The sequence below is a fragment of the Callorhinus ursinus genome, unplaced genomic scaffold (assembly GCF_003265705.2).
Source record: "Callorhinus ursinus isolate GAN/ISIS: 27379988/994484 unplaced genomic scaffold, GSC_fseal_2.0 scaffold5, whole genome shotgun sequence".
NCBI classification, from domain to species: domain Eukaryota; kingdom Metazoa; phylum Chordata; class Mammalia; order Carnivora; family Otariidae; genus Callorhinus; species Callorhinus ursinus.
The window spans coordinates 14,913,156-14,940,799 of NW_027397067.1; the positions used below are offsets into that span (position 1 = coordinate 14,913,156).

A 27,644-nucleotide genomic window follows, 5' to 3' on the forward strand; every position below is an offset into this window, starting at 1 on the left:
ATGGGAAGCTGACCAGACCTGAAAAATGCGTCTTGGTGATTTGTATGAAGCAGTGGACTCTCAAGATACGTTTCAGTTCTATTTCTCAGTGCTTCTAAAATACTGTTGCATCGTGAAACACAAAATGAATCCTATAATTCAACAATTTTATACTTTCTCAATTATTACTTATCTGATGGCTTTGAAGTAAAGAAAGGATTTAGTCATGTAAAAATTTTTTTTTTTTAGAGTCCACGTCACACCTGTTAGGCAAGGAATCTTTGCCTTTATTGCAAAGATGTTATTTCAACAAAACTTTCAAAATGTTGCAAATCGGCTGCTTTGGTTTTGCCAGTTTGCACAAAGTAACTTAACCAGTTTCTTTTGAAACTAACTTTCAGGACTGAAAAACCTCCTGTAACTGTGTGTATCTTTCCTGAGATTATAACTTGAGGGGAGAGGAACCCAAGTGCAGGAATTGGGTGGTAAATTTGACTCCAGAGGTTATGGGTTAATTATGAGTTATTCCGAGCATGTGCCTGGGCTTTGGTGAGAAGGAACACTTGGCGGGCGCACCTCCTCTCTGCTTCAGTGTCCAGAGCTCTAACCCAGTCACTTTCGCTGCACGTGCTGGCTTGTGCAGAAAGCCCAGCATCTCTGTCCCGAGGGCGGTTGACTAAACCACCCGCCCACGTGGCCTTGGATGGCCTCAGGAGGCTCTGGGGGAGGCCCGGCCACCGTTGCTCGCTCACCCGGTGCGACTGCGACGCTGCAACCCACCAAGGTCCGCTCCGCCACCAGGAGCGCGCCGCCGGCACTGCGCCTTCGAAGGGCCCCGCTCTACTCCCAGGGAGCCGCCACCTCCCTCCCAGGCCTACTTCCTGCCCAGAGTGCGAGGGCATCCCGCTCGGGCCCGCTTCCTGCTGCCTCCGCCCGCCGCGCGCCCTGCATCCCGGGAGTCGCCCAGAAGGCAGCCACCGAAGCGTCCCTGGAAGGTGGCGCTCGCCGCCGCACAGGCGCACTCCCTCCCCGGCGCATGCGTCCGGGGGCCTACCAGCGATTTCCCCGTCTCCGGTGACGTGGCGATGTGCAGGCGGAGCCAAGGTCGGTAGCTGGCGGGCGCGCGGGTGGGGGAGGAAGAGCGAGGTGAGCAGGGACGTCAGAGTGGAGAGCGGAAGGTCAGGGAGGCTCGGAGCGGAAGTGAGACTAGGGAGTCTGTCCGCCATTGTGGACCCGAGGAGCGAAGAGCGAGAGGGGGAAGAGGAGCCTGCACGCCGAAAAGAAGGGCCCCTTCCAAGGACCCCCGAGCGCGAGGCCCTCTTTCTGGTTTCTGAACGAGCGGCGGCAGCGGCGGCGGCTGGATCGGTCACTCGGCGGAGGGCGGCAGCCAACTGCTGTGAGTGCACGGGGAGAGGCCCAAGCGGCGGCGGCGGCGGCGGCGGCGGCGGCAGCGGCAGCAGCTCTCGGGTTGCGGTGAAGAATGTCAGCCACTAGCGTGGATCAGGTGAGGGAGCAGAGGCCTCCGGCTCGGCGAAGGCCCGAGCCCTAGAGCTCCACCCTCGCGTGGGGCTTCGGCTCCTCCCCGTCGCCGCCGCTGCCGGCCCCATAACGGTGCCTCGGGCGCAAGTTGCTGCGGTCCTGCCGCCCGGGCCGGGGCGTGCGCCCTGCCCCGGAGCCTGCGGCCGAGGCGGGCGGCTGCGGAGCCGCGGTGGGTGGGGGAACGACGGCTCCTAGGGGCCTTAGGGCAATCTGAGGGCGGCAAACCTGGGGCTGAGACCAGGCGACCTCTGGGAGACGGATTTCGAGTGGCGGGTAGGAGGTTTAAAGACTGGGGGTGGTTGGGAAATTGGAGGCTATGGAGGATGTGGTGGGTTTTCCTCCTACGCGGATTGTTGAAAATACCTTGTCTTTGATAATGTCTTTGATTAACACACTTTCTCTCTCTCTCTCTTTTTTCTTCTCATTACCACCTCTTTCGTCTTGCTGCGCAGAGACCTAAAGGGCAAGGAAATAAAGGTGAGTTTGAGTATTTTTATCTTGCCTCCTAATGTTCGTCTGATGTCACTTTTAAACTTTGCCAGGGCCTTTTTGTTTGTTTTTGCTCCAGTTTTTTGTTTGTTTTTGAAATGTATGTTTAGAGAAATACTCATCACGGCCAAACCAGCCAAATGCTACCCAAAACTTCGGTAGTTCCTTGCTTTGAAGCTACCTTTTTAGAAACCAAATTGTACCAAAAAAACAGTTTTCTTAGTTGTATTTCAGTTAAGGAGGTATTATGAACGTGGTGACATTTCTTTAATTTTGCAATTTATCTGTATTATGTAACTTCTACCACAAAAATTTCTCCAAATGCGTGCAGATAAGTGGACATTTTGTTCGGCATTGCTGGGTTATGTTAAAAAATGCAATTCAAGTTGTATTCCATGTCACATTAGTGAAAATTGTACTGTTAACCACTGGTTCTAGTGAAGTCAGTTACAACATGAGAGAGATCAAAACTGAACAGGCATGTCATCTAGCTGTGTAGCCCTGATTGCAAGGTGTGACTCAATCTGGTATTTTAGAAAGGCCTGGGAAGGAAATAATTTGTGAGGTTTCTGCTCTGGCTCTATGATTTACTCTTCAGTTAAAAAAAAAAACAAAAAAACCGTTGAAAGTAAAGCATTTTAAAAAAATGTGTTTTTTGTGTCTGTTAATATGGAACAATAGTCAACTGAAACATTATGACATTAATCATGTGACATTAGTAAGTATAGAACAATAACTGCTTTCTTGGGATAGTGCCAGTTAACATTACAATGAATTATATATTCATAACATTTTGTAATAGGGCTTGAAATTAGACTAAATAGAATTATACTTCCTGTTTTTTATTTCAGTTAGTAAAGTATTACCTAGAAAATAAGCTTTTTAGATGTAAGTTCAAGGTCTTTATTGGTGCTCTTTATATTCTTAGGGTTTTTATTTGCCTTCGCAGATTTTAAAAGAATAGGTTCTGAGTACTCAGGTCAGTTAATTTTGAGTTGTAGTACAGTTTGAGAATTTGTACATACCAGATAAATGGCACTGTATCGGGTAGCATAAATTTATTGTTTTGTCTTGATTAAAGATGTATTTTGGGGGAGTATATGCACATTTAGAAGTTTTAATTTTTAGAGTTAAAAGTTCAATTTTAGGATTGTTTTCCGTTGTAAGCATAAACCTCAGTGTTTGATACTATTTATTTTAAATGTTTTAAAATATTGTAAATTTCAAAAGCGTGATCCATTAATTTTTTTTTTTTGCTAGTCTGCTCATGAGGAAGTATATAGACTTGGAGATATGTGAAATCTGTGGTCATTATTGCCTAGCATAAATTATTTTATCCTAGATCTGTGGGGAGGTGGCACTTTGCAAGGCTATTTGAAATGCTAAGTGTTTTGTGTTACCTGCTTTAAGGTAAGTATGCAAGTTCAATGAAGTACTTACTTGTTTGACAAAACAAAATAAAGCATCTGCAGCATTGTAAGCCATTACTGAATTACTGTTAAGTTTGATTGCGATTTAGTCATTTCCCTTAGGTATGTCCTAGTGATAGCTCTGGTATAGATATAAGTTATCTATGACAATAATTGCGTACTGACATTTATAAATAAGTATTTTTTGGGTTAAAATTTTTTGATCCATCAGCATAGCATTTTTTAGATATATCTAGACACACACAGAGTATTTATTTGGATAGCTCTTTATTCCAAGAAATTTTCTTTTCTTTCACCCTTATTGTTCCATTCATAGTTTTATCCATGGATAGAATGATGGACTGGGATTCCTAGGAGACCTGTGTTCTAATACTTCCTGTGGCTACTCACTTGCCAAGTGAGCTTGAACACATTGTACCTTTTGGTCAGAATTTCCTCTCTATCTACAAAATAAAAGTGATAATTCTAGCTGTAAATCCTATTGTATGTTATGCTGAATTACAATTACAGTAGTCCACTGCTCTAGTTGCCATTTTATTTGCTGGATTTATTTTCACCTTCCTCACCTCATCTATTTTTAAGGTACAGGGAGATTGTTGCCTAAGACATGGCAGGAGGGAAAAACTCTACTGGCCTAAGAGTATTGGTAATCATTTAAAATGCTTTAAAATGGTAGATGCTGCAAGTGCACAAATACACATATACATCACTTGTATTTTTATGCCCCTGCAGGGAGAATTACAAGGCGAAGGCAGCACCTGCAGTGAACTGATACAAGTAGCTATGTGTGTGTTTGAGAAAAACTACAGTGCCTTAGCTGACTTGGTTTTCAAGCTAGTAGAATTGTTTTACAGTTCTGTTTACTTTTGTGAAGCAGAAAGCAGTTATTTTTCTTGAACTACAGCGTGAATATTCTAAGAATATGAGTATTAAACTTGAATTCAACTTCTCAAACATGAAAAATACATGTCGCTGAGGAGTTGTCAAAGTTCTGAAAGCATAATCCTTTTCAGATGACTTAATTTCAGAGATGCTGTATTTCCTTTCTGAATTATCTTCATTTGACACTGTGAGCCTAACACCTGTCTTAGTGTCTCTGCTTTTCTAAGTTTTTTCCTGTATATCCTTAAGGATTTAAGTGCACTAACAGCTAAAATTTTAAAGGAATTCTATACCAATCTCTTTGTAAGGCAAAAATGCTTTCGTAGTATAAGTAATAATTCTAGGTTTACTTTTTTTGGTTAAGTTTGAGTTCTTTTTAGTTACTAGATTTTCCTTACATTAAATATTAGAACTCTTTATTATCCTTGGCTAGGGTAGTACTGAAGGATAGTAGAAATTTAAGGATAATTTAACTATTGGTCCATGATTTATTTATTTTTGTTGGTTCATAATTTGAAACGGATTTTATATCACTTTTATTTATTAATAACCAGAATTTTTGCTTGCCAGAATAAAAGGGTACCTCTCCTCTCCCTGCAGGCGCCACAGATAAAAGTGTCAGATCCTGTACTCCTAGCAGCCTTGCCACCAGCTTCCTCCTGTGCCTTAAGTGTATAAATAGACAAATATATGGAAAGGAATTTATGTTTTCCTTCCTCTCTCCCCCCCCATCCCTTCCCAACAGAGAGACAGAATTGTTTGGTAAAACTGCAGTTTAAAAGAATTAGGTTGAATTTGGCTGTATCTTATTTAGTGTTTCAGAAAAGTAGTGGAAAATGCAGTGTTTTGGCAGTGTTCCTTTGTATCCTGTGCCCACACTCCCTCTGGAAATGATTGCAAAGCACTTTATTGTCGTTTTAGGCTTCATTTTATTATTAATCCTCAAAACATTCCTATAAGGAGATAGAGGGTATATGGTATTGTCGCTGTTTTTGTAGGTGGGAAAACATGATGCACAGATCTGTTGACTTTCCTAACTTGATGTAGTCAGGACCAGAGCAAAGAATCACCTGGCTCCTAAGGCCCATGTTCTATCTTGATTTGACTCTGCTTCATAGAGCAGAGGAAACAGGCGAAGAATCATGTAAGTCATCTGTTCTTTTTTCCCTGAAGAACTTGTACAGACTATGGGACTGGCTTGGATATCTTTGCTATTTAATGGCTTTCAGTCTCCAAGACATTAGACTGTCATTAAGTAATGTTCAAAAACTAAAGTCTTTAAAGACAGTTGAATTTCTTAAGGAAAGGTATGCTTCTGAAATTCAAGGGCTAGCTTCTTATTCAGATTCTAATTTAATGCAAATTGCTTGTTAGTATTCATGAAATACTTTAAATATTTTTCCTTAGATTGACATACTCCTTGAATACTCTTTTAGAACTTTTTAGACATATTTATGCATCATTTATGCACAGACCGTAGACTGTATATTTACTTAGTGCATGAGAATATTTTGTTCTTAGTCTCAGCATCTTAGAATTAGAAGATAAAGAATAGAACAGAGGAAATGAGTAAGAATAGCACCATAATATAGATTTAGACAGATTTTTAAGTGGGTACTTTTTACTATTATTAGCAGCATGGACTAAATTTCTGAGAATCATGAATACAAGAAATAGATAGTTGTGATTTTGAAATGGGTAGCTGTTTCAGAGAGTAACATATACTAGTGTCATAGTCCAATAGTGTAGTGAGGATTTTTTTTTTTTTTTTTTTTTTTTTTTTAGCGGTAATAGACCATGCATAACCACCTTTGATAAAGGGGTGGTAAAGCCAGTGGTGAAGGACAAGAGGTATGTTAGAATCTCTTGGGCTGAAATGATTAGCCCACCAGAAATAACCTAAGGTACCCTTCTCTTTATTTTTGTTTCTAGTAGCTGTTATATATTTAAATTTCAGGGAGCACATGTACCTCAACTCTGGTTCTTGGAATCCTTACCAAATACAGTTAAACCACCTCAGTGGAGCCAGGATCAAGGTGACCTTCATGTTGCTCTTGTGATTTGAGGGCAATGTAGTATCATAAGAGGTCTACCTTGAAGGCTTCACAGAGTAGTATCATTTCTCTGAGTGATCATTAGTGGCAAAGAATGAAGGGATTTCACCTGTCTTTGCTCCCATGCCACTGTCAGCTTGTAATACATTTTTGGTGATCTAAACTCTTGGAAAATTAGGGAAAATAAAAATGTAATGATGCTCTAGAGGAACACACAACTTAAATTCATTGCTCCCAGCCTTAATTTATAATAACTTTGTGACACTGTATTTTTAAGCAGTGAATTTTCAGATTCAGAAAGGGTTTTGTTTTTGTTTCTGAGGGATTAGTCAACAAACATAAACTTTCAGCTTTTTTCATCTCACGTGTTTCAAAAGTAGAATAGTATATTTAGACAGTGTCATCATGTCAAGTGTTAGCCTTGTAAAACTTCTGTTTATGTGGTCCTAAAGTAATTTTTAATCTTTTTTTGGATCTTGTAATATTTTATGTATAATAGTAGCCAAGATTATTGAATACTGTCTTTGAATCCTCAGATGAAATGAGGTAGGTACTGTTAATTACCTCCTTGAACAGAGAAGTAGAGTTAAGAGAGACTAAGCCACTAATTAGAGATCACCCCACTTCTCAGTTGAAGACTTGGGATTCAAACCCAGGACTTGATTTCTAGTCTGTGCTCAAAAGCACTCTGAGACAGCATTCAGAGAATAATAACTTTATAAAGCATTTTTGGAAATGATCTCTGAACAAATACAGCATTATAAATTATTCTCTGGTTTTCTTATGTGTTTGAAGAATAATCATGGTTATCTTTAGTGTCTTTGTACTTTCAAGTGAAAGTTTTCGTAATTTTTTGGTTTAGAATTAAGGGCCTTTTTATTTAGATTTTTTATAATTTATTCCTTGTGATAACTGCTTCAATGAATTTTAGCCACTTTCTTTAACTGGAAACATTTAAGACATTTACTCTAACTTAAGTTACCAAGGAAAGTTATTTCATTTTTTTATTTATCTTTCTTGTGCTAAATTATGTAGAGATTTAACAAAGGTAGAGAACATTCAGCAATCGATTATCTACAACACTATTTGAAGTGTTTATTTTAGATTCAAATAAAGTATCAGGGAACCCTTCCAACAATTTAACTGCTTGCAACAATGTTGAAATTGAGATATTTACATTATGTTTTTGGTAATGGGAAGTGTATATATAGTTTATGTAATCTTGGGTATATACAAGATTTGTTAAGTTTTTGGTTGCACATAAATATTTGTACCTATATTAAGTTAAATTTTTAAAAAAAGAACAACTCAGGACAACTTTTTCTGAGTTGGTCAAAAAATATTGAAAATGTTAGGTTATTCTGTCAGTTTCATAAAGATAATTACCATACATCTAATATAAACATATTTTTTAGTTTCAGTACAAAACGGTTCGATTCATCAAAAAGATGCTGTAAATGATGATGATTTTGAGCCATACTTAAGTAGCCAGACAAATCAGGTAAGTCTGACAGTCCCATATTTAGGAAATTAAACTTACATTAGTATTAATGGGTTTTTCAAATAGATATTTTAATTGAATGAGGCTAACCATAACATGTATCAATCTAGTGTGCCTGCATAATAGTGAGTAACAGTAGCAGGTTTGTGGTACAGGAGAATTCTTTGGAAATTCTAGGTGGCTGAAACTAGATGATTGTGAAATATAAAGATTTGAAGATGGACATTATTTGTATATGGTATAGTAGACTTTTTTTTTTTGAATTTTGAAAGAATTTAACCTTTTAATGTTGCTGCCATATCTTCATAGCCAAAGCAAATTACAAGGTTTAATTAGCTACACGTTTGTGGGAAAGGAGTAGTTATGCCTGAAATTCTGGTTAAATGTAGTGTTTTCTCTTTTGTAAGGTATTCCAGTTTGAATTGCGTTGAGAATTAAAGTTTTAATACAACTAGTTAACATAGGGAATAGAAGATTTATAAACACACTTTCCTTCTGTGTTGTAGGCTTGGAGAATTTCATAAAATCAAATAAACTGGTGACTTTTGGGGTTCTTTGGTGTTTAGAGTTTTCACGGATAATTGTGTGAGTTTGTATACAGGTATAATTTAGACTTAAGCATTGAAAAACGAAAGAGTATTCTTTGGTCTCTTTGGTCTCTATATACATCCGCATATATCTGCATTCATTTTTTAATGTAAATTAAAAAAATAAACTTTCATTATTAACCAGTTTTTTGGAAAGAATATTAAAATTGGTCTCGTTGTTTTGCTTAAAAAAAGGTATATGAAAAATGTACCAGGAAATCTCCTAGATTTTTTTTAAATTGTAAAAGAACAAGGAAACAAATATCTTTGTAGGCCTTTAGAGTTGTAGGGAAAGTTTGAAAAGAAGTAGTTCCCAATTTGTGGTATGTAGGATTGTTTTTAGGAGTGTGGAGAGCCATGGTTATGTTCAACCTGATCTGCCCCTTGGTCATTTCTCTTTAACCACCCCCTTCTATCTGTTGATCTACATTCCTAGCTTGTATTGGGAGGGAATAAATAAATGAGAAAGAATAAAAACGGTTGATAAAATCTATGAATGTTTGGCTGCTCATAAGAGAATAAAAAAATTATTTCATACTTATATAATCTAACTTTATGATCTTGGTAGCAAATTTACTTTGCACTTAAAGGTTGTGAAAGAAATGTATAACTGGAAATTAGGAAGATCATTGTTTTGAATTGCAGTGCAAGTTTTAAAAGAAATGTTCAGTATCCTATTATTTGGGCCCATACAGTAATCTCAGTTAACATCTCTTATGGCAGTGTTTCCAGTTTTTTTAGAAATTCTGATGTTATGAAGTATAGTAGATATTTTCTCAAAAAGGTCTTCATGATCAGATAAGTTTGGGAAATTGTTTTAAATATTAAATAATTGAATGTTTTTGCTACTTGATTTCATACTTTATGTGTTACAATGTAAAATGATTTTCTAAGACGAGGATATAGTCACAAAGATCCTCTTGTTTTCAAACAATCTCTGTTTTTAAGGAATTTTAATGGAATGTAAATGTTTGAGAATTGTAACCAATAAGGATCCTCTTTTACGTGGTAACAGATTATATAATTTATTTGTCACAGGGGCTTAGAATATTGCTTTTTGGCATTCCACAGAGAGGCTTCAGGTCTGCCTAGGGAAAACCAGGGGAGAGTACTCTTGATCCCATCCCCTGCAGCAACCAGAGCTGTGCTCTGCTTTTTATCTGTTTTATATGTTGGAATTCTGCATAAGATTGCACTCGTAAAAAAAAAAAACTTTAGAAGTGTCAGAAAACCGTTATTTTTTAACAATCGAAGAGATTTGTTTAGTGAACCCAATTTTTAAATTGTATTTATAAAAAAGTTTCCTTATTTTGGGACAAAAATAATCTAAAAAAGATTTGTTTTAATGTGATGTTTAAATAGTCTCATGCTTTCTATTAATTAAATAGGTTTTTTATGATATCTGAATATATTTTCATGTGCTATTTAAAGAGAAGTTTTAAAATTTGATGCCACTGAGGCTGTACTATCCTCCCTCTCCTTGTCAGTACTAATGAATAGGTTTTTAGCAATTAGCTTTCTGTAATACTAAAAATAATTATCTGTAACCAGAGCACATATTTACCTTTGAGGGAGTACTCACACTATAGAATGTTGAAAACTGGGCTTATTGGAGAGAAAAATTGAAAATTATCTGAAATCTTAGAGATGATTTGTATAAGAATTTAAGTTACTCATAACACCTAGGTAAAAGAAAATTTTTAAAAATTGACCTTTTAAAGCAGGTTAGTGAAAACTAGAAATATTGGTGAAATATCTCAAGTAATTAGTTACATATTATTTTTTTATTTTTATTTTTTTAAGATTTTATTTATTTGACAGACACACAGTGAGAGAGAGGGAACACAAGCAGGGGGAGTGGGAGAGGGAGAAGCAGGCTTCCTGCCTAGCAGAGAACCCGGTGTGGGGCTCAATCCCAGGACCCTGGGACCATGACCTGAGCTGAAGGCAGACACTTAACGACTGAGCCACCCAGGAGCCCCATTAGTAACATATTAAAATTATGTGAGCATTTATAGTTCAATGTTCAATTAAAAAATTTTTCAATTAAATGTGTAGTATGTCTTTAAATTAAACTCCTTCATCTGATTTTAATATTGTGAATAAGAAAAATGAATCTTTCATCTGGAAAGGTGTTTAATTTTTTGGCTAATGACTTAAATTGTTTTGTATACTTAGATCTAATTCAGATCAAATCCAGGGATACTTTAAAAACAGGTTGTTGGCCTTCCGTGGTAGCATATTCTAGTTTCTAGTGCTCAGTTTCTTAAGGGATAATTTTTATAGTTATTTGAAAAGTAACTGTTCATCCTTCAGGTCTTAAAATTAGTTCTCTAAAGTTCCTCAGAATAATCGGGTAATTAAGTTGATTGGAAAATTTAGGTTTAAATGGTACTGTTAAAGATGCCGTGTAATTTGTACATATAAATTTGAAGAATAACTTGGAAAAATTATGTTTGAGTTTGTCTGCTTGTCTATATGGGGAGATAAATTCCTAGCCATGTTTGTCAGAGAAGTGGAATAGAGAACTAAGAAAGTAAAGAATATTTTGAATTTTATTATTTATCATCCTTGCCATCACTGCCCTTAGTTAAGGTTTCCATTATCTCTGCCTGTTGGAGTGATTTTCTAACTAGTAATTCTATATTGCCACTCAGCAATCTTCCTAAAGTCCAAGTCTGTGCCACTGTCATGTTATAGAGTTACCACAGCTTCACAACAGTGGATACATTTGTTCTATGAGTGCCCTTAAAATTGCTCCATTTCCCTCCCTGTCTTGTCTTTGGTCAGCTTTCTCCAGTTTGCTTGAGGATATAGGAGTCACTATTTTCTAAGAATATAAATATTTTCTGAATATTTTCTTTCATGATCTCGCTCTTTGTATGATCTGTACACACATACAGACTCCTATATTTATCCCTTGATGAAGTCTCTTCTGATTCTCCCAGTTACTTGCTTCCCTGCTCTTTGTACTAGAGTGGTTGTTTTGCTTTGCTTGTACTTCCATTACAGTACCTATCAAATTGCAGGGTATATGTGTCTTCCCCACTAGACCTGGGAAGTGTTCCAGGTCAGAGTCCATGTTCTTCATCTTTTTGTCTCCAGTGACTGGCACTGTATCTGGCACATAGTAGGCATTTATTAAGTATTGAATTAATGGATTGCTTTATCTGCTAGAATTAGGGAACAAAGAATTACAGTTGAAATATTTAGGTTAACTGGGTACCACGTATAATACATTTTTTGGTGACATCCTTGTGATTAGATATGTGCAGGGTATACTTTTTGAAAAGTATAATAATATTTTTAAAGTTTTAGAAGAAAATACATATAAGCATTAAAAGTATTCTAAACTGGGGCGCCTGGGTGGCTCAGTTGTTGGGCGTCTGCCTTTGGCTCAGGTCGTGATCCCAGGGTCCTGGGATCGAGCCCTGCATCGGGCTCCCTGCTCTGTGGGAGACCTGCTTCTCCCTCTCCCACTCCCCTTGCTTGTGTTCTTGCTCTTGCTATCTCTCTCTCTCTGTCAAATAAATAAAATCTTTAAAAAAAAAAAGAAAAGTATTCTAAACTGTTCTGGAGTTTGAAGTACCTCAGGTTCTTAATAGAAAACAGTTTTTGTTTTTCTCTGTACAGAAGTGCTTTTATTGGTGAATTACGCCTTTTCCTTTCTAATTGAACTTCTGGGATATTTATAGCTTCTTTCTTGGAAAGAAAGTAAAAACGGATCTTAAGTTTTTGTGTGAAAGACTAGCTATGATTGAGTTGTATTAAAATGTCTCAAGTCAGCAGTAGTCATGAACTTCTTGTTCAAGTTTTCTTTGAGATAATAGAAAAACAATTGATGTGTATCATGACTAAGAAATAATTATAAATTATATTAAAATTATAAGGAAGATCTTTTAATTTTTTCTGTATTTTAGATTTCAAAATAAAAAAGAAAAATTGGGATGTCTGGGTGGCTCAGTCAGTTAAGCGTCTGCCTTTGGCTTAGGTCATGATCCCAGGGTCCTGGGATCGAGTCCCGCATTGGGCTCCCTGTTCAGAGAGGACCCTGCTTCTCCCTCCGCCTGATGCTCCCCCTGCTTGTGTGTGCGCGCGCGCGCTCTCTCTCTCTCTCTGACAAATAAATAAATAAAATCTTAAAAAATATTTTTTTAAAAACTAAAGGTAAAAGACCTTACTCTTATATTTTCATATAGCACTTTGTAGTTAGCGCGGTAGATTTTAGAAAATCTTTACAACTGATAAGACCAGCAGCTATTATCCTCATTTTACCAACGAAGTCAGGGTTAGAGAAATTACATGATCTAATGAGATCACTGACATAGAAAGTAAAAGATTAAAGAATTGAGTCCATATCCTTGACTACTACATTACACCATGAGTTTATATTCTTTTAAGATCTGGCGTAGGTCTGAAATTATATCTTGTGTTTGGGGATTAATTTACATTTTAAAAGGGGCAAGTTGTATTAACAAATGTAACTATTGTTGATTGAATACTTATGTGTCTTAGGCACTGTATCTTTATTTCCTTTTAGTAGATGAGAAAACAGTTCACAGTTTAAGTAACTTGGCGACTTTCACATAGCTGATAAGTACCTGGGCTGGGATTAAAGTTTAGACATCTCATGGCTTCACTTCAACCTTATGTTAAATGGCCTCCCCAGATTGTGTTTCTAAGTTATTTCTGTGGGTAAAGGGTCTGTGGATCTGTTGTTACAAGTATGTTTCATTATATTCATTGATTTTTTTAAATCACTTTATATATTTATATATTGATGTAATTTTTCCTCTTCCAAATAGTACTTTGACTGTGAGGGAAACTTCAAACATTTCACATCGTTTGGTTTAAAGGTTGCATATCTTTAAAGAATATAGTAAAATTTCACTATAACTAACCAGTTTCCAAATTATGAGTATACTATTAAAGTGATTATTTGAACATAAACTGTTATACTGATTATGTCTCACTATAACCAGGTTTGAAGTAAAAGGTGAAAGTAAGTTTTTAGTTGTTATTTTGCATCATCAGTAAGTGGAACTTTTCTTCCTCTTCACTACTAAGGTAGATTCCTCTGGTTGATATTCCACATAGCTAGCAATTAAAAATAGTCTTAAATTTAGCAGAACATATTTTTAAACATTTCCAGTTACAGTTGAAGCTCTACTAATTCAAAATGTGTTGACCATATCTTACTTTGAAACTCTGAAAGTTTCCTATAGCTTTGTTCTTACTAGAACCCAAAATGAAGCCTTGCCTTTAGAAGCTCGTTAAGTACTTTGATGGAGCTAAGGGAAAAAAACATCTTATTCAGCTGAAACTACTGAAAAAACTGGAAAAATAAATGGGTAGTGTTGTTTGATAAAGTGCAGAACGCCACTTATCCAATATACTCAAGTATAGGTGGTAGCAGTAACACTGGAGAGCTCTATAGTCAGATAGGGACAGCACTGTATCTCTGCTTATTAGCCAGAGCTGTCTGTTTGATAGCAGGTGTGACTAATGGAATACACTTTAAAGTAATTTAAACTTATTATTTTGATAAAATCAATAATTCACAGGTGAATTAGTAAAAATTATGATTTAAAAAAATAATTGAAAAGTTATCTGATAAAAGCCCCCATACCCTAAAGAGTTTGGGCCTGGTCCAGCCCCATGGGTAACAGAGTTGACAGAATTTGTTTTCCCATTCCCCAGAGAATATTGGCTTCCTTTTTTTAGGAATTAGTACAGATTAGATAATCAGTTAAAACAGGGTGGACAAACTAGCCTGGGGTCATATCCAGTCTATGCCCTGTTTCCTTTGAAAAAAACCCTAAGCTAGTAGCTTTTTAAAGGGTTGTTTAAAAAAAAAAAAAAGAAAGATGACTGACAGCAACTAGAGATTATTTGGCTTGCAAAGCTTGAAATATTTACTCTTTGACCTTTAGTTTGCTAACCTCTGAATTATTATGATGTAGGTGATATAGATAAGTTACGAACTTGATAGGTAACTGCAAAATTCAGCATTTGTGATGGTGAAATAAGAATATTCAACATGGGGCGCCTGGGTGGCTCAGTTGTTAAGTGTCTGCCTTCAGCTCAGGTCATGATCCCAGGGTCATGGGATCGAGCCCCGCATTGGGTTCCCTGCTCAGCGGGAAGCCTGCTTCCCCCTCTCCTAACCTCCTTGCTTGTGTTCCCTCTCTTGCTGTGTCTTTCTCTGTCAAATAAGTAAATAAAGTCTTTAAAAAAAAATTCAACGTAAGTTAGGAGTGTAATTTTGCAAAAACTTGGTTATGAGGAACGAACTTTAAAAACTTTCTACCTCGGGGCACCTGGGTGGCTCAGTCAGTTAAGCGTCTGCCTTCAGCTCAGGTCCTGATCCCAGGGTCCTGGGATCAAGTCACGCATGGGGCTCCCTGCGCAGCGGGGAGTCTGCTTCTCCCTCTCCCTCTCCCTCTCCTTCCTCTCCCCCTGCTTGTGCTCTCTCTGTCTCTCTCACTCTCTCAAATAAACAAACAAACAAACAAACTTTCTACCTGGTCTCATTTTCCACTCTCACATCCAGGTAAGGACGTGCTGAGTCCAGATTTCAGTGCCAGCATTCTAAATTAGAACTTTGAAACTGATTACCTCCCTGTTCAGCACAGCTCTCTTGCTCTTCCCCCATGTGGAATTTATTCACTTCCCTGTGTTTTGTGTCTCTTTAACTGTAGGTTTTCTTTTAGAATGAATGTATCAGTATTTTTCACAATGTAGGCATTCAGTAAGTGGTTGAAATAATACAGTAATAGAAGAATCTTTTTAGCAACTTCAAAAAAAGATAATTTTAAAACTATGTTAATCATGGGCACCTGGGTGGCTCAGTCACTTAAGCGTCTGCCTTTGGCTCAGGTCATGATCCTGGGGTCCTGGGATGGAGCCCCGCATCAGGCTCCCTGCTCAATGGGGAGTCTCCTTCTCCCTCTCCCTCTGTCCCTCCGCCCTGCATGCTCTCTCTTGCGTACTCTCTCAAGTGAATATCTTAAAGAAAAAAAATGTTAATCTATTATATATGTTATATTGGCTGACCTATTCATTTTTATTAAGCTTTTGAAGAGTTTTATATCGCAGGGACCTCCTTGTCAGTGTGAAGCCCTTTGAGTACTTTTATTTTTAGCAAATAATTTAGTGATCGGGTTACACGTGTGTGTGTGCATGCGTGCACGCTCTTCATGGCTAATAAAGTTTAATCATTACTAATTTCTGAAAGATTTTTTTCTTTGAAAAACATCGTTGGTGATTGTGAGCTTTCTTTGGGCTTCTCTTTTATTAAATATGGCAGTCAGTATTTCCAGTGTTGGTCTGTGTGGTGATGCCAGTACTGTTGTGGTTCCGAAAATGTTCGTTATTTCCTTTATACTAATATTGTGAGCATTCTTGGAATATATTTTTAAATGTAGTTAATTATGTAATGCCATTAAAGAATATGTTCAGTTAGATTGGTAAACAGTAACCCATTTATTTCCCATTTTGAATATAGTAAAATGTATTGAGAGTATATTTAAAAAGTCATTTTTTTAAGTAGTACTAAGTGACAGAGTTGTTTTTGTTTTTAAGTCCAAGCTTTGCTGGAAATAGTAAATCTATGTCACAATTACTAATTTAAATGCAACCTTTATTTGATTCTCATGTTATTTTTATATCAGTTATATCAGAATCATTTCAAAGGACAAAATCTTAAATTAACTTTCTCATAGACAGTGGACAGTTTCAACATTTATGAGGTGTGTCAAAGTAACTTAATAGTGACAGTATCTCAGTGTTCATTGATGGGCCTTTAAAAGAAATTTCAATTGAATTCCAGGTAGTATCTCTGAAGTTACTGTTACATGTTTATATTGATACACCTTCTTGGCTGGGAAAGTAGTGGCAGCATAGTTCTGAGAGAGTAACAGAAAAAAAAAAAGTTAAATACTTTGCTCCAGGGGACTTAGGATAAGAATGCCTCTATATATTAAGTGAATTATCAGCCCTCAGAATGGTATTCACCCTTATAAGGATGAGTACTAGTTGCCCTGACTGCATTTAATTTTTAAATTTTGCTTAATTCTGTACATTCTAAAGGTCTGTCCAACACTTGAAAAATCACAGCTAAACCAGAGTGAAAATCTATTCTCAGACGTGTTTTTGGCCTAAGAAACCCATTTCAAAATAAATCCTTAAAGTATCTTATTTTTTACATTGGCTAGTAACAAAGTTGTTTTTTTTTTCCTTTAACTAGAATTTAGTGCCTTCATTTTTGGCAAATTACTAAATGATTAGTTAGTATTCAAAACAAATGAGATTTAATTGCAGTAATTCTGGAAAAAAAATATAGAAACTCACTGTTTCTAAATTAAAATTCTGACCAGGAAGGTGATTTTATTGGGTAAAATTTGGAAATTAGAGTTCAAAGAAAAGAGGCACCTGTTATCCCATCATTAAGAAACCATAGTAAGGATTTTGTTTTGATTCTTTTTCAAAACGAGCAAGACAAAACAAAACAAACATTTAGATCATGGCATAAGTATAATCTTGAATCATTTTCTTTCTCAGTTTGAGCATTTTAATAAAAGTACAAAATTTAATTGCCGAATTGGATTCCATCGTATAGATAGGTATACTATAGTTCCTCTATTATTTGGCATAGCTTCCAGGATTGTTTAATCTTTGCATATAAATTTTTGGATACATCAGCTGCTTAAAATAGAGTTGGCTGTAAATGATCAATTCGTGTGTGCGGAGTTTATAATTCAGATTTTTGTAGAAATGATGGTATTTTTAAATTGTGCCAGAGGATCTGACTCTTAAAAATTATCCCCATCCTACCCATCTCCTCCCCCCGCAAAAATCCTGCAATTTTATAACAAATATTTTAAAATAAAAATACCAGCAAATCTTTGTCTTGATAAAATTGGATTTGAGATTTTTATTTTATCTGGAATGGGCACGTCAGTTTTTCATTTATTTAAAACTATTTGATTTTAATCTTTCAGAGTCTTTTTTTTCCCCTGCTCTTCAGAGGATATTTCGCTCCTGATTCTGATCTTTTGTCTTCCAGAGTAACAGCTATCCACCAATGTCAGATCCATACATGCCTAGTTACTATGCTCCATCCATTGGATTTCCATATTCTCTTGGGGAAGCAGCATGGTCCACGGCTGGAGACCAACCTATGCCGTATCTGACAACCTATGGACAAATGAGTAATGGAGAACATCATTATATACCAGATGGTGTGTTTAGTCAACCTGGGGCATTAGGAAATACCCCTCCATTTCTTGGTCAACATGGATTTAACTTTTTTCCTGGTAATGCTGATTTCTCTACATGGGGGACAAGTGGATCTCAGGGACAATCAACACAAAGTTCTGCTTATAGTAGCAGTTATGGCTATCCACCTAGTTCTCTTGGGAGAGCTATTACAGATGGACAGGCTGGATTTGGCAATGATACTTTGAGTAAGGTGCCTGGCATTAGTAGTATTGAGCAAGGCATGACCGGACTGAAAATTGGTGGTGACCTGACAGCTGCAGTGACAAAAACTGTAGGTACAGCCTTGAGCAGCAGTGGTATGACTAGCATTGCAACCAATAGTGTGCCCCCAGTTAGCAGTGCAGCGCCTAAACCAACCTCCTGGGCTGCCATTGCCAGAAAGCCTGCCAAACCTCAACCGAAACTTAAACCCAAGGGCAATGTGGGAATTGGGGGTTCTGCTGTGCCACCACCTCCTATAAAACACAACATGAATATTGGAACTTGGGATGAAAAGGGGTCAGTGGTAAAGGCTCCACCAACCCAACCAGTTTTGCCTCCTCAAACTATAATCCAGCAGCCTCAGCCATTAATTCAACCACCACCATTGGTGCAAAGCCAACTGCCTCAACAGCAGCCTCAGCCACCACAACCACAGCAGCAACAAGGACCTCAGCCACAGGCCCAGCCTCACCAAGTGCAGCCACAACAGCAGCAGCTGCAGAATCGCTGGGTAGCTCCTCGGAATAGGGGAGCTGGATTCAACCAGAACAATGGAGTGGGCGGTGAAAACTTTGGTTTAGGTGTTGTTCCTGTCAGTGCTTCACCTTCTAGCGTAGAAGTGCATCCAGTGCTGGAAAAGCTAAAGGCCATAAACAATTATAATCCCAAAGACTTTGACTGGAACCTGAAGAATGGACGTGTGTTTATAATTAAAAGCTATTCTGAGGATGACATACACCGTTCAATTAAGTACTCTATCTGGTGTAGTACTGAGCATGGTAATAAGCGTTTGGATGCAGCTTACCGTTCCCTGAATGGGAAAGGCCCACTCTATTTACTCTTCAGTGTGAATGGCAGTGGACATTTTTGTGGAGTGGCTGAAATGAAGTCTGTTGTGGACTATAATGCATATGCTGGTGTCTGGTCTCAGGATAAGTGGAAGGGCAAATTTGAAGTTAAATGGATCTTTGTCAAAGATGTTCCCAATAACCAATTACGGCATATTCGCTTAGAAAATAATGACAACAAACCAGTTACCAATTCAAGGGACACTCAAGAGGTACCCCTAGAAAAAGCTAAGCAAGTGCTTAAAATAATTGCTACTTTCAAGCATACCACCTCAATCTTTGATGACTTTGCACATTATGAAAAGCGTCAAGAAGAGGAGGAAGCCATGCGTAGGGTAAGAGTACAGTAATTTTTTGTGTAGGGTCTTTTTATTCGGGTGGTGTGTATGGATGGGTGTTCTTTAACGCCTTTAAGTATTACATTCTGAGTTTAGGAGCTTTACTCTGAAGGAAACCAACTACTTAGCTTAAGAAACAGAACCCTGCAAACTCCCTTCAGGGTCTCTCATGGCACATGGGCATCATTTTCTCTTCCCAAGGGTCATCCTGACTCTGAATTTGCCTGTTCTTCATACTCAGGGGATAAAGGTCATTGAGTTGTGTTCATCAAAGTTCCATAAGTTCTGCATTTATAACTAAGCAGACTTAGGAACTGGTGAGGGACTCTAGTACTAATTCTGTTTTATTAATTTTGTGCAAAAATATATTAGGAGTTTGAAACAGCTTTTGTAAATGTTTGACTATTTCGTATTTATGAGACGTAAAATAGACTTTTTCCCTGAAACTCTTTCCTGAATCGTTTTTGTAATTTGTACACTTAAAGCACTTGTACAAAGTATAGTAAGGATTTGACTTTAGGAACACAGCTTAGAGTTGGGAAGGCAGGGACTTTTAGATTTTGACTGCAGAATTTGATTTCTTACTCCGTTATTGACCCTCTGTGGGACTCTTAAGGGAGACTTTCCTGAAGTTATGCACTGTTTTGCTTGCATCATATAGGCCAGAATTTGATCACAGGGCACACAGAGCAAGACAGGTTGAGGAATGTTTCCTGTTTCAAACCACAAAAGAAAATTGGGTCCTATTTTTAAGAGGAAAAGAAAGAATGGAGGGAGTAGACAACTAGCAGACTTTTCCATAGGTAGTACATTTAAATTTCTTTTCAAATGCAGCAGGGATAAAGGTAGAAGCTTTTCTAATAAATTATGTTGGTTACTATCGAAAGCTCTTATGTAGAAATTAAGGTAAAGTGGGAACTTAACTCTGTAAAATGTCAACAATTTGTTTCTGTGTGTGAACTTGCATGTCCTGTGGCTTCTTGGTCTGTGCAGACAAGGGAGTTATTTTGGTGAACGTTCCTCACTGGTGAATAATAATTGAAATAATGATTCTAGAGCAGTCGTTTGTAAACCTTAGGGCACTTAAATTATTGAGGTGCTTCTTGGAAACGCAGGTTCTTGAGACCCACTGCAGGAAAATCTGATATACAGATGGCCCTTGAACAATGTACAGGTTACGTGTGCCAAACTCCTAGTTTGGAATTTGTATATAGCTTTTGGCTCACCCAGAACTTAACTACTAATAGCCTACTGTTTATAGGAAGCCTTGCTGATAACACATATTTTGTATGTTACATGAATTGTATACTGTAGTCTTATTAAAGTAAGCAAGAGAAAAAACGGTATTAAGAAAATCATCAGGAAGAGAGAGTACTGTATTTGACAGTATTTGTATTTGACAGAAAAAATCTGTATATAAGCGGACCCACACAGTTCACACCCAATGTTGTTCAGGGGTCACCTGTAATTTGATAAGGGACCTGGTGGTGTACATTTTTAATGAGCGCACTTAGTTGATTCTGGTGCTAGCGATTCCCGTCAAATGTGGGAGAAAGGGATTGAAAGTAGCTCCTGAATTTTTGAGCTCAGCAGTTGAGTAAATGGTCATATTATCACTGCCATTACAAATAGTGGATCAGGAGAATGGATTTGGGGTATGAAAAGTGGGGTACAGGTTTTCCTTTTAGGATGTGCTGATTGTAAGATGCTTTTGAGAAATACAGACAGTGAAATCTCTGATTAAGCAGTTAGAGGTGGGAGTCAGATTTGGGAGCTTTCTGTTTTTAAATAGTTGATACTGCGAAAGTGGGATGAGATTGCTCAGGGAAAAAAGATGCATGGCAAGGAACTATTTTCTCAACTTTTTTCTTCCCTCCCACTACTAAGGAGAGGTCACCCTTGTATGTCTTCCACATTTCTTCCCTACCCAGTCTGAAAATTTTAGTCCTAGTTTTATTATTTTTTTATTATATAATTGTCTCAGGAATTATGACAGTTACATATTGTTTTACAATCACATACCATAGTGATTTAAAGTTAATAATTTTTAAACTTTAAAATTGTGCATTTAAATTGTTTCATGGTTTACTGCCAGTCTTTTGATGATGTCTAACCCACCTTTGACATGTTTATTTTGAATCCTTTTTTTTAATCTTATGTAACTTTTTTTTAGGAGGAGTAATTTGGTATATATATTTATTGTTTATATGGAATATAAATATTTATAATAAATGTATTAAGTCCTTCTAGATTCAGAAAATGTCTTTCTTTGACCATGATATGTGAACAATAATTTACCTGGATATAAAGTTCTTAGGTCACAGGCTTTTTATTCAGGCTTAGACTTATAGTTACATTATTTATAGTTTTATATCATGGAGAAGTCTGAGGCCAGCCTAAATTTTCTTTCTTTGGAAATAGCTATTTCTGTTTGTGTACACAAAAGATTATTCTTGGAGTATGAACATTTGTGTGGAATGTGTTTAGTATGGACCTCTATTATAATTTTCTTTAATCTGTCTATAGGCCAAATTTTTAATATATATTTTCCTTTTTCTGGTTATGTCGAAAAATATAGTGCATCTTTGTCCTTGGGTGCTGTTGATTCTTTATCATTTTTCTCTACATTTGGAGACTGAATTTCCATGTCATTAATTTGGTTTCCTTTGTGTTGATTTTGTCATTTGTCAAGTTTTGAATTCTTCAGTGACAATATTAGTTTGCTTACATTATTACATCTAGCTACCACTTACATCTGTTGATTGTTTTTTTATTTGATTCAGAATCCATCTTGTTTATTGAGCACAAAGCTGATTGTTTAAAGCTTATTTCTGCTTCCTATAATTACCATTTTTGAAACTTCCTCTTTCATATGCTTTTTAATTTGTTTCTTTTTTTTTGGAAATTTACATACAGTAAAATTGTGAATTCCCTTTTGTTGCCTCTTTGTAGTCAAATGCTTCCTTCCCCCTTTGATTAATCTGTTCTTTGACTCTATAAGGCATTTTCCATAATGTTATATAAACAGAATTACACAATGTGTAATCTTTTAAGACTGGCTTCTTTCACTCGGCATGGTATCTTTGCAATGTATCAATGTTGTTTTATATATCAGTTCTTTGTTCCTTTTAATTACTAAGCATCACTCCATTGTGTGGATTTACTACAGTTTATCCATCCAACCTTTGAAGGACTTCTGGGTTGTTTCCAGTTTTTGGAGAATGTAAATGAAGCACCTATAAATTCGTGTACATATCCTTTTTAAAAGTTTTTTTTTTTTTTTTAATCATGCAGTGTAATTCACTTTTTTGGAGTGGGCAGTTAATGAATTTTAACACATTTGTAGATAACCACCACAATTAGGATTCAGAGTAGTTTCATCATCCCCAGAAAATTGTCTTGTACTATACCTTTGTATTTGTATTTGCATTCTTCCCCAGTGTCTAACCTCTGGCAGCCATGATTTGGACTCAATATAGTTTTTTTTTTTTTTTTTTTTTTTTTGAAGTATAGTTGACCTACAGTGTTAGTTTCAGGTGTACAACTTAGTGATTCGACACTTACAATACATTACAAAATGTTCACCCACAATAAGTATAGTTACTATCCCCATACAAAGTAATTAACAGTATTGGCTATTTCCTGTTCTGTACATTTGATCTCTGACATTTTATACCTGGAAGTTTGTACCTCTTAATCCTCTTCACCTGGTTTACCCATCCTTACCCACCCCTCCCCCCCCCTCCCTCACTCCTGTACCCTTCTCTGTATTTATGAGCCTGTTTCTGTTTTGTTTTTTAGGTTCCACATGTAAGTGAGTGAAATCATATGGTACTTGTCTTTGATTCCACTTAGTATAATACCTTCTAGGTTCATCCATGTCACATTTGGCAAGATTTCATTCTTTTTTTTTTTTTATGGCTGAGTAATATTCTGTTGTATGTGTGTGTGTACATATACAATACACACCACATCTTTTTTAGTCATTCATCTATTGATGGACACTTGGGTTGCTTGCATATTTTGGCTGTTTATAAATATTGCAGCAATAAACGTAGGGGTGTATACATATTTTTAAAACAGTGTTGTTTTCTTTGGATAAATACCCAGAAGTGGGATTACTGGATTGTATGGTATTTCTATTTTTAATTTTTTGAGGCACCTTCATACTGTTTGCCACAGTGGCTGCACCAATTTACATTCCCACAAACACTGCGCAAGGGTTCCCGTTTCTCCACATCCTCACCAATACTTGTTATCTCTTGTCGTTTTGATACTAGCCATTCTGACAGGTGTGAGGTGAGATCTCATTGTGTTTGCATTTCCCTAATGTTAGTGATGTTGAGCATCTCGTGTCTGTTGACCATCTGTCTTCTTTGGAAAAATGCATTCAGGTCTTTAACCCCTTAGTGGATATGTCATTTGTATTGTAAATATCTTCTCCCATTCAGTAGGGGCTGCCTTTTAGTTTTGTTGATGGTTTCCTTCACTGTGCAGAAGCTTTTTAGTTTGATTCATTATAGTTTTATTAGTATCCTTTTTTGTGAAACGATATTTTAAGACTCATTTTGACTTTTTTTCTGTCACCATTGAACCTGGAAGAGAATCATCCAGGTCAGGTATTTGCTGCAAAACAGGTTCGTGGTGTTTTTTTCTTTCTTCCTTTCAGTGCTTCATGTTAGTTACACGTTCTCTTCCCACACTGCACATGTGGAGTTGAGAGAATCATGTTGATTGTCGACTTTACCAGTCAAAGAGTGATTCATCAGCCTGTGAGAGTAAGAAGGAAGAACCAGTACAATGGATGTGCTAGTAGGCGTACTTTAACTTTGCTTTGAGTTTGAAACCACCATGTCAGAAAACAGTTTTCCCTGTTTGTTAACTGTTTAGCATTTGCGGTATCATATATCCTTGCCCAGTTTTCTTCCTGGTGCTGTTATCCCTTGTCCAGGAAGAATGTGTAGACTTTTATTTATAGATTTTCTCTTAGATAAGCTCATGCTTGCACTTTAACTTAGCTTTCCAGCATAACTGCTTTTAAATACTCTTGGCATCCCAGTGATGAAGGATGTGTTTGTTCCCTGTCTGTTGTAGGTCCTCCTTGGTTCCATCAAGAAGGATAAATTAGTGGTGTTTTGGTAGAATTTTTTTTTACTTGTTATGCCTTTTTTCTTTTTGAAATAAAAGGATTTGCAAGTCATTGTTTAGTGTTCTCTTTTAACATGACCCCTCTGGTATTTTGCTGAAATTCTTCAAACCTTCTGATATATGGAGGTCACATTTTCCCAGGTGCATACTCTTCGGTCTTTGGGTAAAATAGGATTTCTTAAGACACACAATAGCACTAATTAGAAAAGATTGATAAAATTTGACCGGATTAAAACCTGTTCATTAAGGGGCGCCTACTTGGCTCAGTCAGTAGAGCATGTGACTCTTGGGTTGTGAGTTCAAACCCCACGTTGGGCGTGGAGTCTACTTAAATAAAAATCTGTTCATCCAAAGATGCTTTAAAGAAAGTAGAAAGACATGTTAGGCACTGCAAGAATGTTGGATGTAACCTACCAAAAATTAGTATCAAGAATATGTAAAGAACTCCTGTGAATCGGTTTAAGAAAAAGATGAACCCAATTGAAAAATGGGCAAAAGATGGATAGTCATTTCATGATAGAGGAAATAAATATGGCTAATAAATATATAAGAAGTCTTATAATTAGGGAAAATATGAGTCAGGACTATAATGAGAAAATATTTTATATCCATTCATTTGGCAAAACTAAGAAATTTGGTGGTATAAGGTATTGGAGAAACTAGATCAACAAAATCTCTTCTGCAGTTGCAGATAGGAGCATTAAATTGATAGTAGCTATGTGGGGAAGTAGTTTTGCATTGTCTTATAAAACTGAACATTTCATATACTTTATAATTCAGCAGTTTTCCTGGATATATACCCAAGAGAAACTTCCCAAATACTCCAGAAGACACACAAGAATGAAGTAAATAGAATGAAGTAAAAAGACTGGTAGCAACCTAAATGTTCATCAGTAGGAAAATAGCCAAAATACATTGGTGCCTTAGTAATATAGTGGAATGATTGAGCATGCAACAATATTCGCGAATCTTTTTTTCCTTCATTTTTTCTTGTTTGGAAATAATTTTTAATTTATTTGGAAGAATAAGAATAATATGTGAGACACTCATATGCCTTTTATCCAGATTTACCTATTAACATTCTTCCCTGTTTGTTTTATTTATTTTTTAACAATTTGAGAGTAAGTTCCATATATCATGGTTCTTTACCCCCAAAAAGTATAGTGTATATTTCCTAAGAATAAGGATATTCTCTTACATAACTATTATGCTCTTATCAGTTGATCTGCGGTGTCTTATGCCTTTTTTCTAGTATAAGATCTAGGCTAAGATCAGGTAGAGGTCCTAGAATAGCCAAAACAGTTTTAAATAGTAAAAACAATTTTAGAAGGCTTAAACTAATCTGACCCCAAATCTTTGCCTTTTCTTGGTTTGGGAAGATTTTTTCCTGTGGTTTTTCCTAGGGTTTTTAGTTTTAAATTTTACTTTTGGGTCTATGGTTAGAGTAATTTCATTTCTCTTCCTAGTGTGTTCATGTTTTTCCATTAAGTTCTTGGGCCTACTTGTGATAGAAGACAAGGACTTTAAGAAGCTAATTCCATCTTTTCATCACTTGGGTCTTTAGTTGACTTTCTTTTTGTTTTTTCTTCTGGTTATTTTGATAGTGGAGTAAGTCCCCAGGTTACCTTGCCATCAGAGCACCCCATGGAAGAGTCTGCTAGACATCCTGTCAGGTTATATAATACTTGGAACGTCATGCTCTGTCTTTTAGAGTAAGGGATATTGGTGAAACTTAAAACTGGAAGAGGAATCCATGCTAGTTATCAGAGTATTTGCCTAGTTCTTCATTCTTAGATTTGAACACATACTTTTGATATATTTGATTAAAATCAAGCTTAATGGCAGAACAGTGAAGACAAACTCAAAGAATTTAGGGAGCAGAAGATAATTTAAAATATAACAAAATTTGTTAGGGAGGATTCATACGTAAAAAGAAAAGATAACTAGAAAATTTTCTTGGAAATGACAGACATGAATGTCAAAAACAATCGGTGCGTAGCGGATAATAAAATGTTAATGTTTTAAATCCAGTTAATCTGAAATTTCAAATCAAAGAAATTTCCCAAAACAAAGGGAAGAATGATTGGAGAAAAATGCCCAAAGACAAAAGATGTATGTTTTCAGAAGGAGTGGGCTCAAGCTGAGTAAGTAGCAGGATTATTTCAAATTGAAAAGAACTAAAGACAGAATAAAGAGAAAATCTTAAGCTTCCTGAGCAAAAGACAAATTACCTACTACAGACAAAGGAGAATCAGATTATCATCAAAATTTTTCCATCTCCAACTCTGGATACTCATAGGGAAAATCTTATTTCAGAGTGGAGGGGAGTGGGGTATATAGAATTATGTTCTTAAAGATGAGTGTCACATTTTATCATTGAAGGGGAAATGCAAAATAAAGATTTCAGGTGTACAGGAGTAGCCACATTATCCTTCATGAGAAAGTAACCTGAAGAGGTTTTTCAGCAGAAAAAGGAATTCAAGAAAGATAACACCTGGTAACTGGTTACACTAGAATAAGTATCTCTCAACAGGGACTGTGCATCAGATAGGTCTTCATTGTATGTAGTTTATCTCAGGACTATAAGCATCTCCACTCAGTCTGTTAAATTGGCACTGTGGTCTTTGAAGCCTGACAAATGAAAATGAGCCCTCAGTGGGGAACCACTGACCTTGGAGAAGTGAAGGAAGCTAAAAAGAAAATAACATTTCTAGCTAATCATGTTCTCATTGGAACATAAGCTCTGTGAGAGCAGGGCTTGCTTTGTTCTCTGCTGAATCCCTAGCACCTAATGATTGATAAATAAGTAGGTGATTAAATATTTGTTAAATGAGTAAATGCTTTGAAGAATCTCTTTCCCTTTGGAAAGTTTGAATGTCATTGAATTTTTATTTATTGGTTTAAATTGCTGTACTTTTTAAATTTAGGAACTATGTACTTGATCCATTCAAGTTACATAATGAATGCTCCCTCTTGGTTTTTCCATCTGTAGAAATGGACAATAACATATAAAAGATTTAATTATAGTTAGAACAAAATGTTATGAGATGGAATGGGAAGGAAAGATTTGAGGAAGGATAAATAAATGCAGTATTTTCCTCATCTTTCTGAAGGTAACAATGAATTGTTTAAAGATGATATATCAAGTTCTTGTGCCTTCCATATTATTTAGAGTCATAAAGACCACTAAAACTAAAAATATTGTGGCTTCTAGTGTAAGGAGGGAGAAGAGAAGGAGAATATAACATATCCATCCACTGTGATAAATTACTTCTTTACAATGGGAATTGATAGTGTCTCCATTGAGAAAACAAGAAATTTTTTTTTCTCACTTCTAAGATTTTATTTATTTATTTGAGAGAGAGA

At 36.5% G+C, this 27,644-nt stretch overlaps 1 protein-coding gene across 7 annotated transcripts in view; it reads left to right on the forward strand.

Annotated features, from left to right (window-relative positions):
• Positions 1–1,175: 1,175 nt before the first annotated feature.
• YTHDF3 (YTH N6-methyladenosine RNA binding protein F3) overlaps positions 1,176–27,644 on the forward strand; it is a 39,817-nt gene continuing 13,348 nt past the window's right edge. Inside the window, exons 1-5 of one of the 7 annotated variants that reach the window (XM_025870639.2) lie at positions 1,176–1,483; positions 1,971–1,995; positions 5,318–5,463; positions 7,789–7,874; positions 17,529–19,127. In XM_025870639.2, coding sequence (XP_025726424.1) covers positions 5,406–5,463; positions 7,789–7,874; positions 17,529–19,127 — 1,743 coding nt within the window. In that variant the 5' untranslated portion in view covers positions 1,176–1,483; positions 1,971–1,995; positions 5,318–5,405. Of the gene's footprint in view, positions 1,484–1,615; positions 1,792–1,970; positions 1,996–4,169; positions 4,223–5,317; positions 5,464–7,788; positions 7,875–17,528; positions 19,128–27,644 lie in introns of those variants that run through there. The other 6 variants (XM_073892815.1, XM_025870640.2, XM_073892818.1 and 3 more) reach the window with 6 other exon arrangements.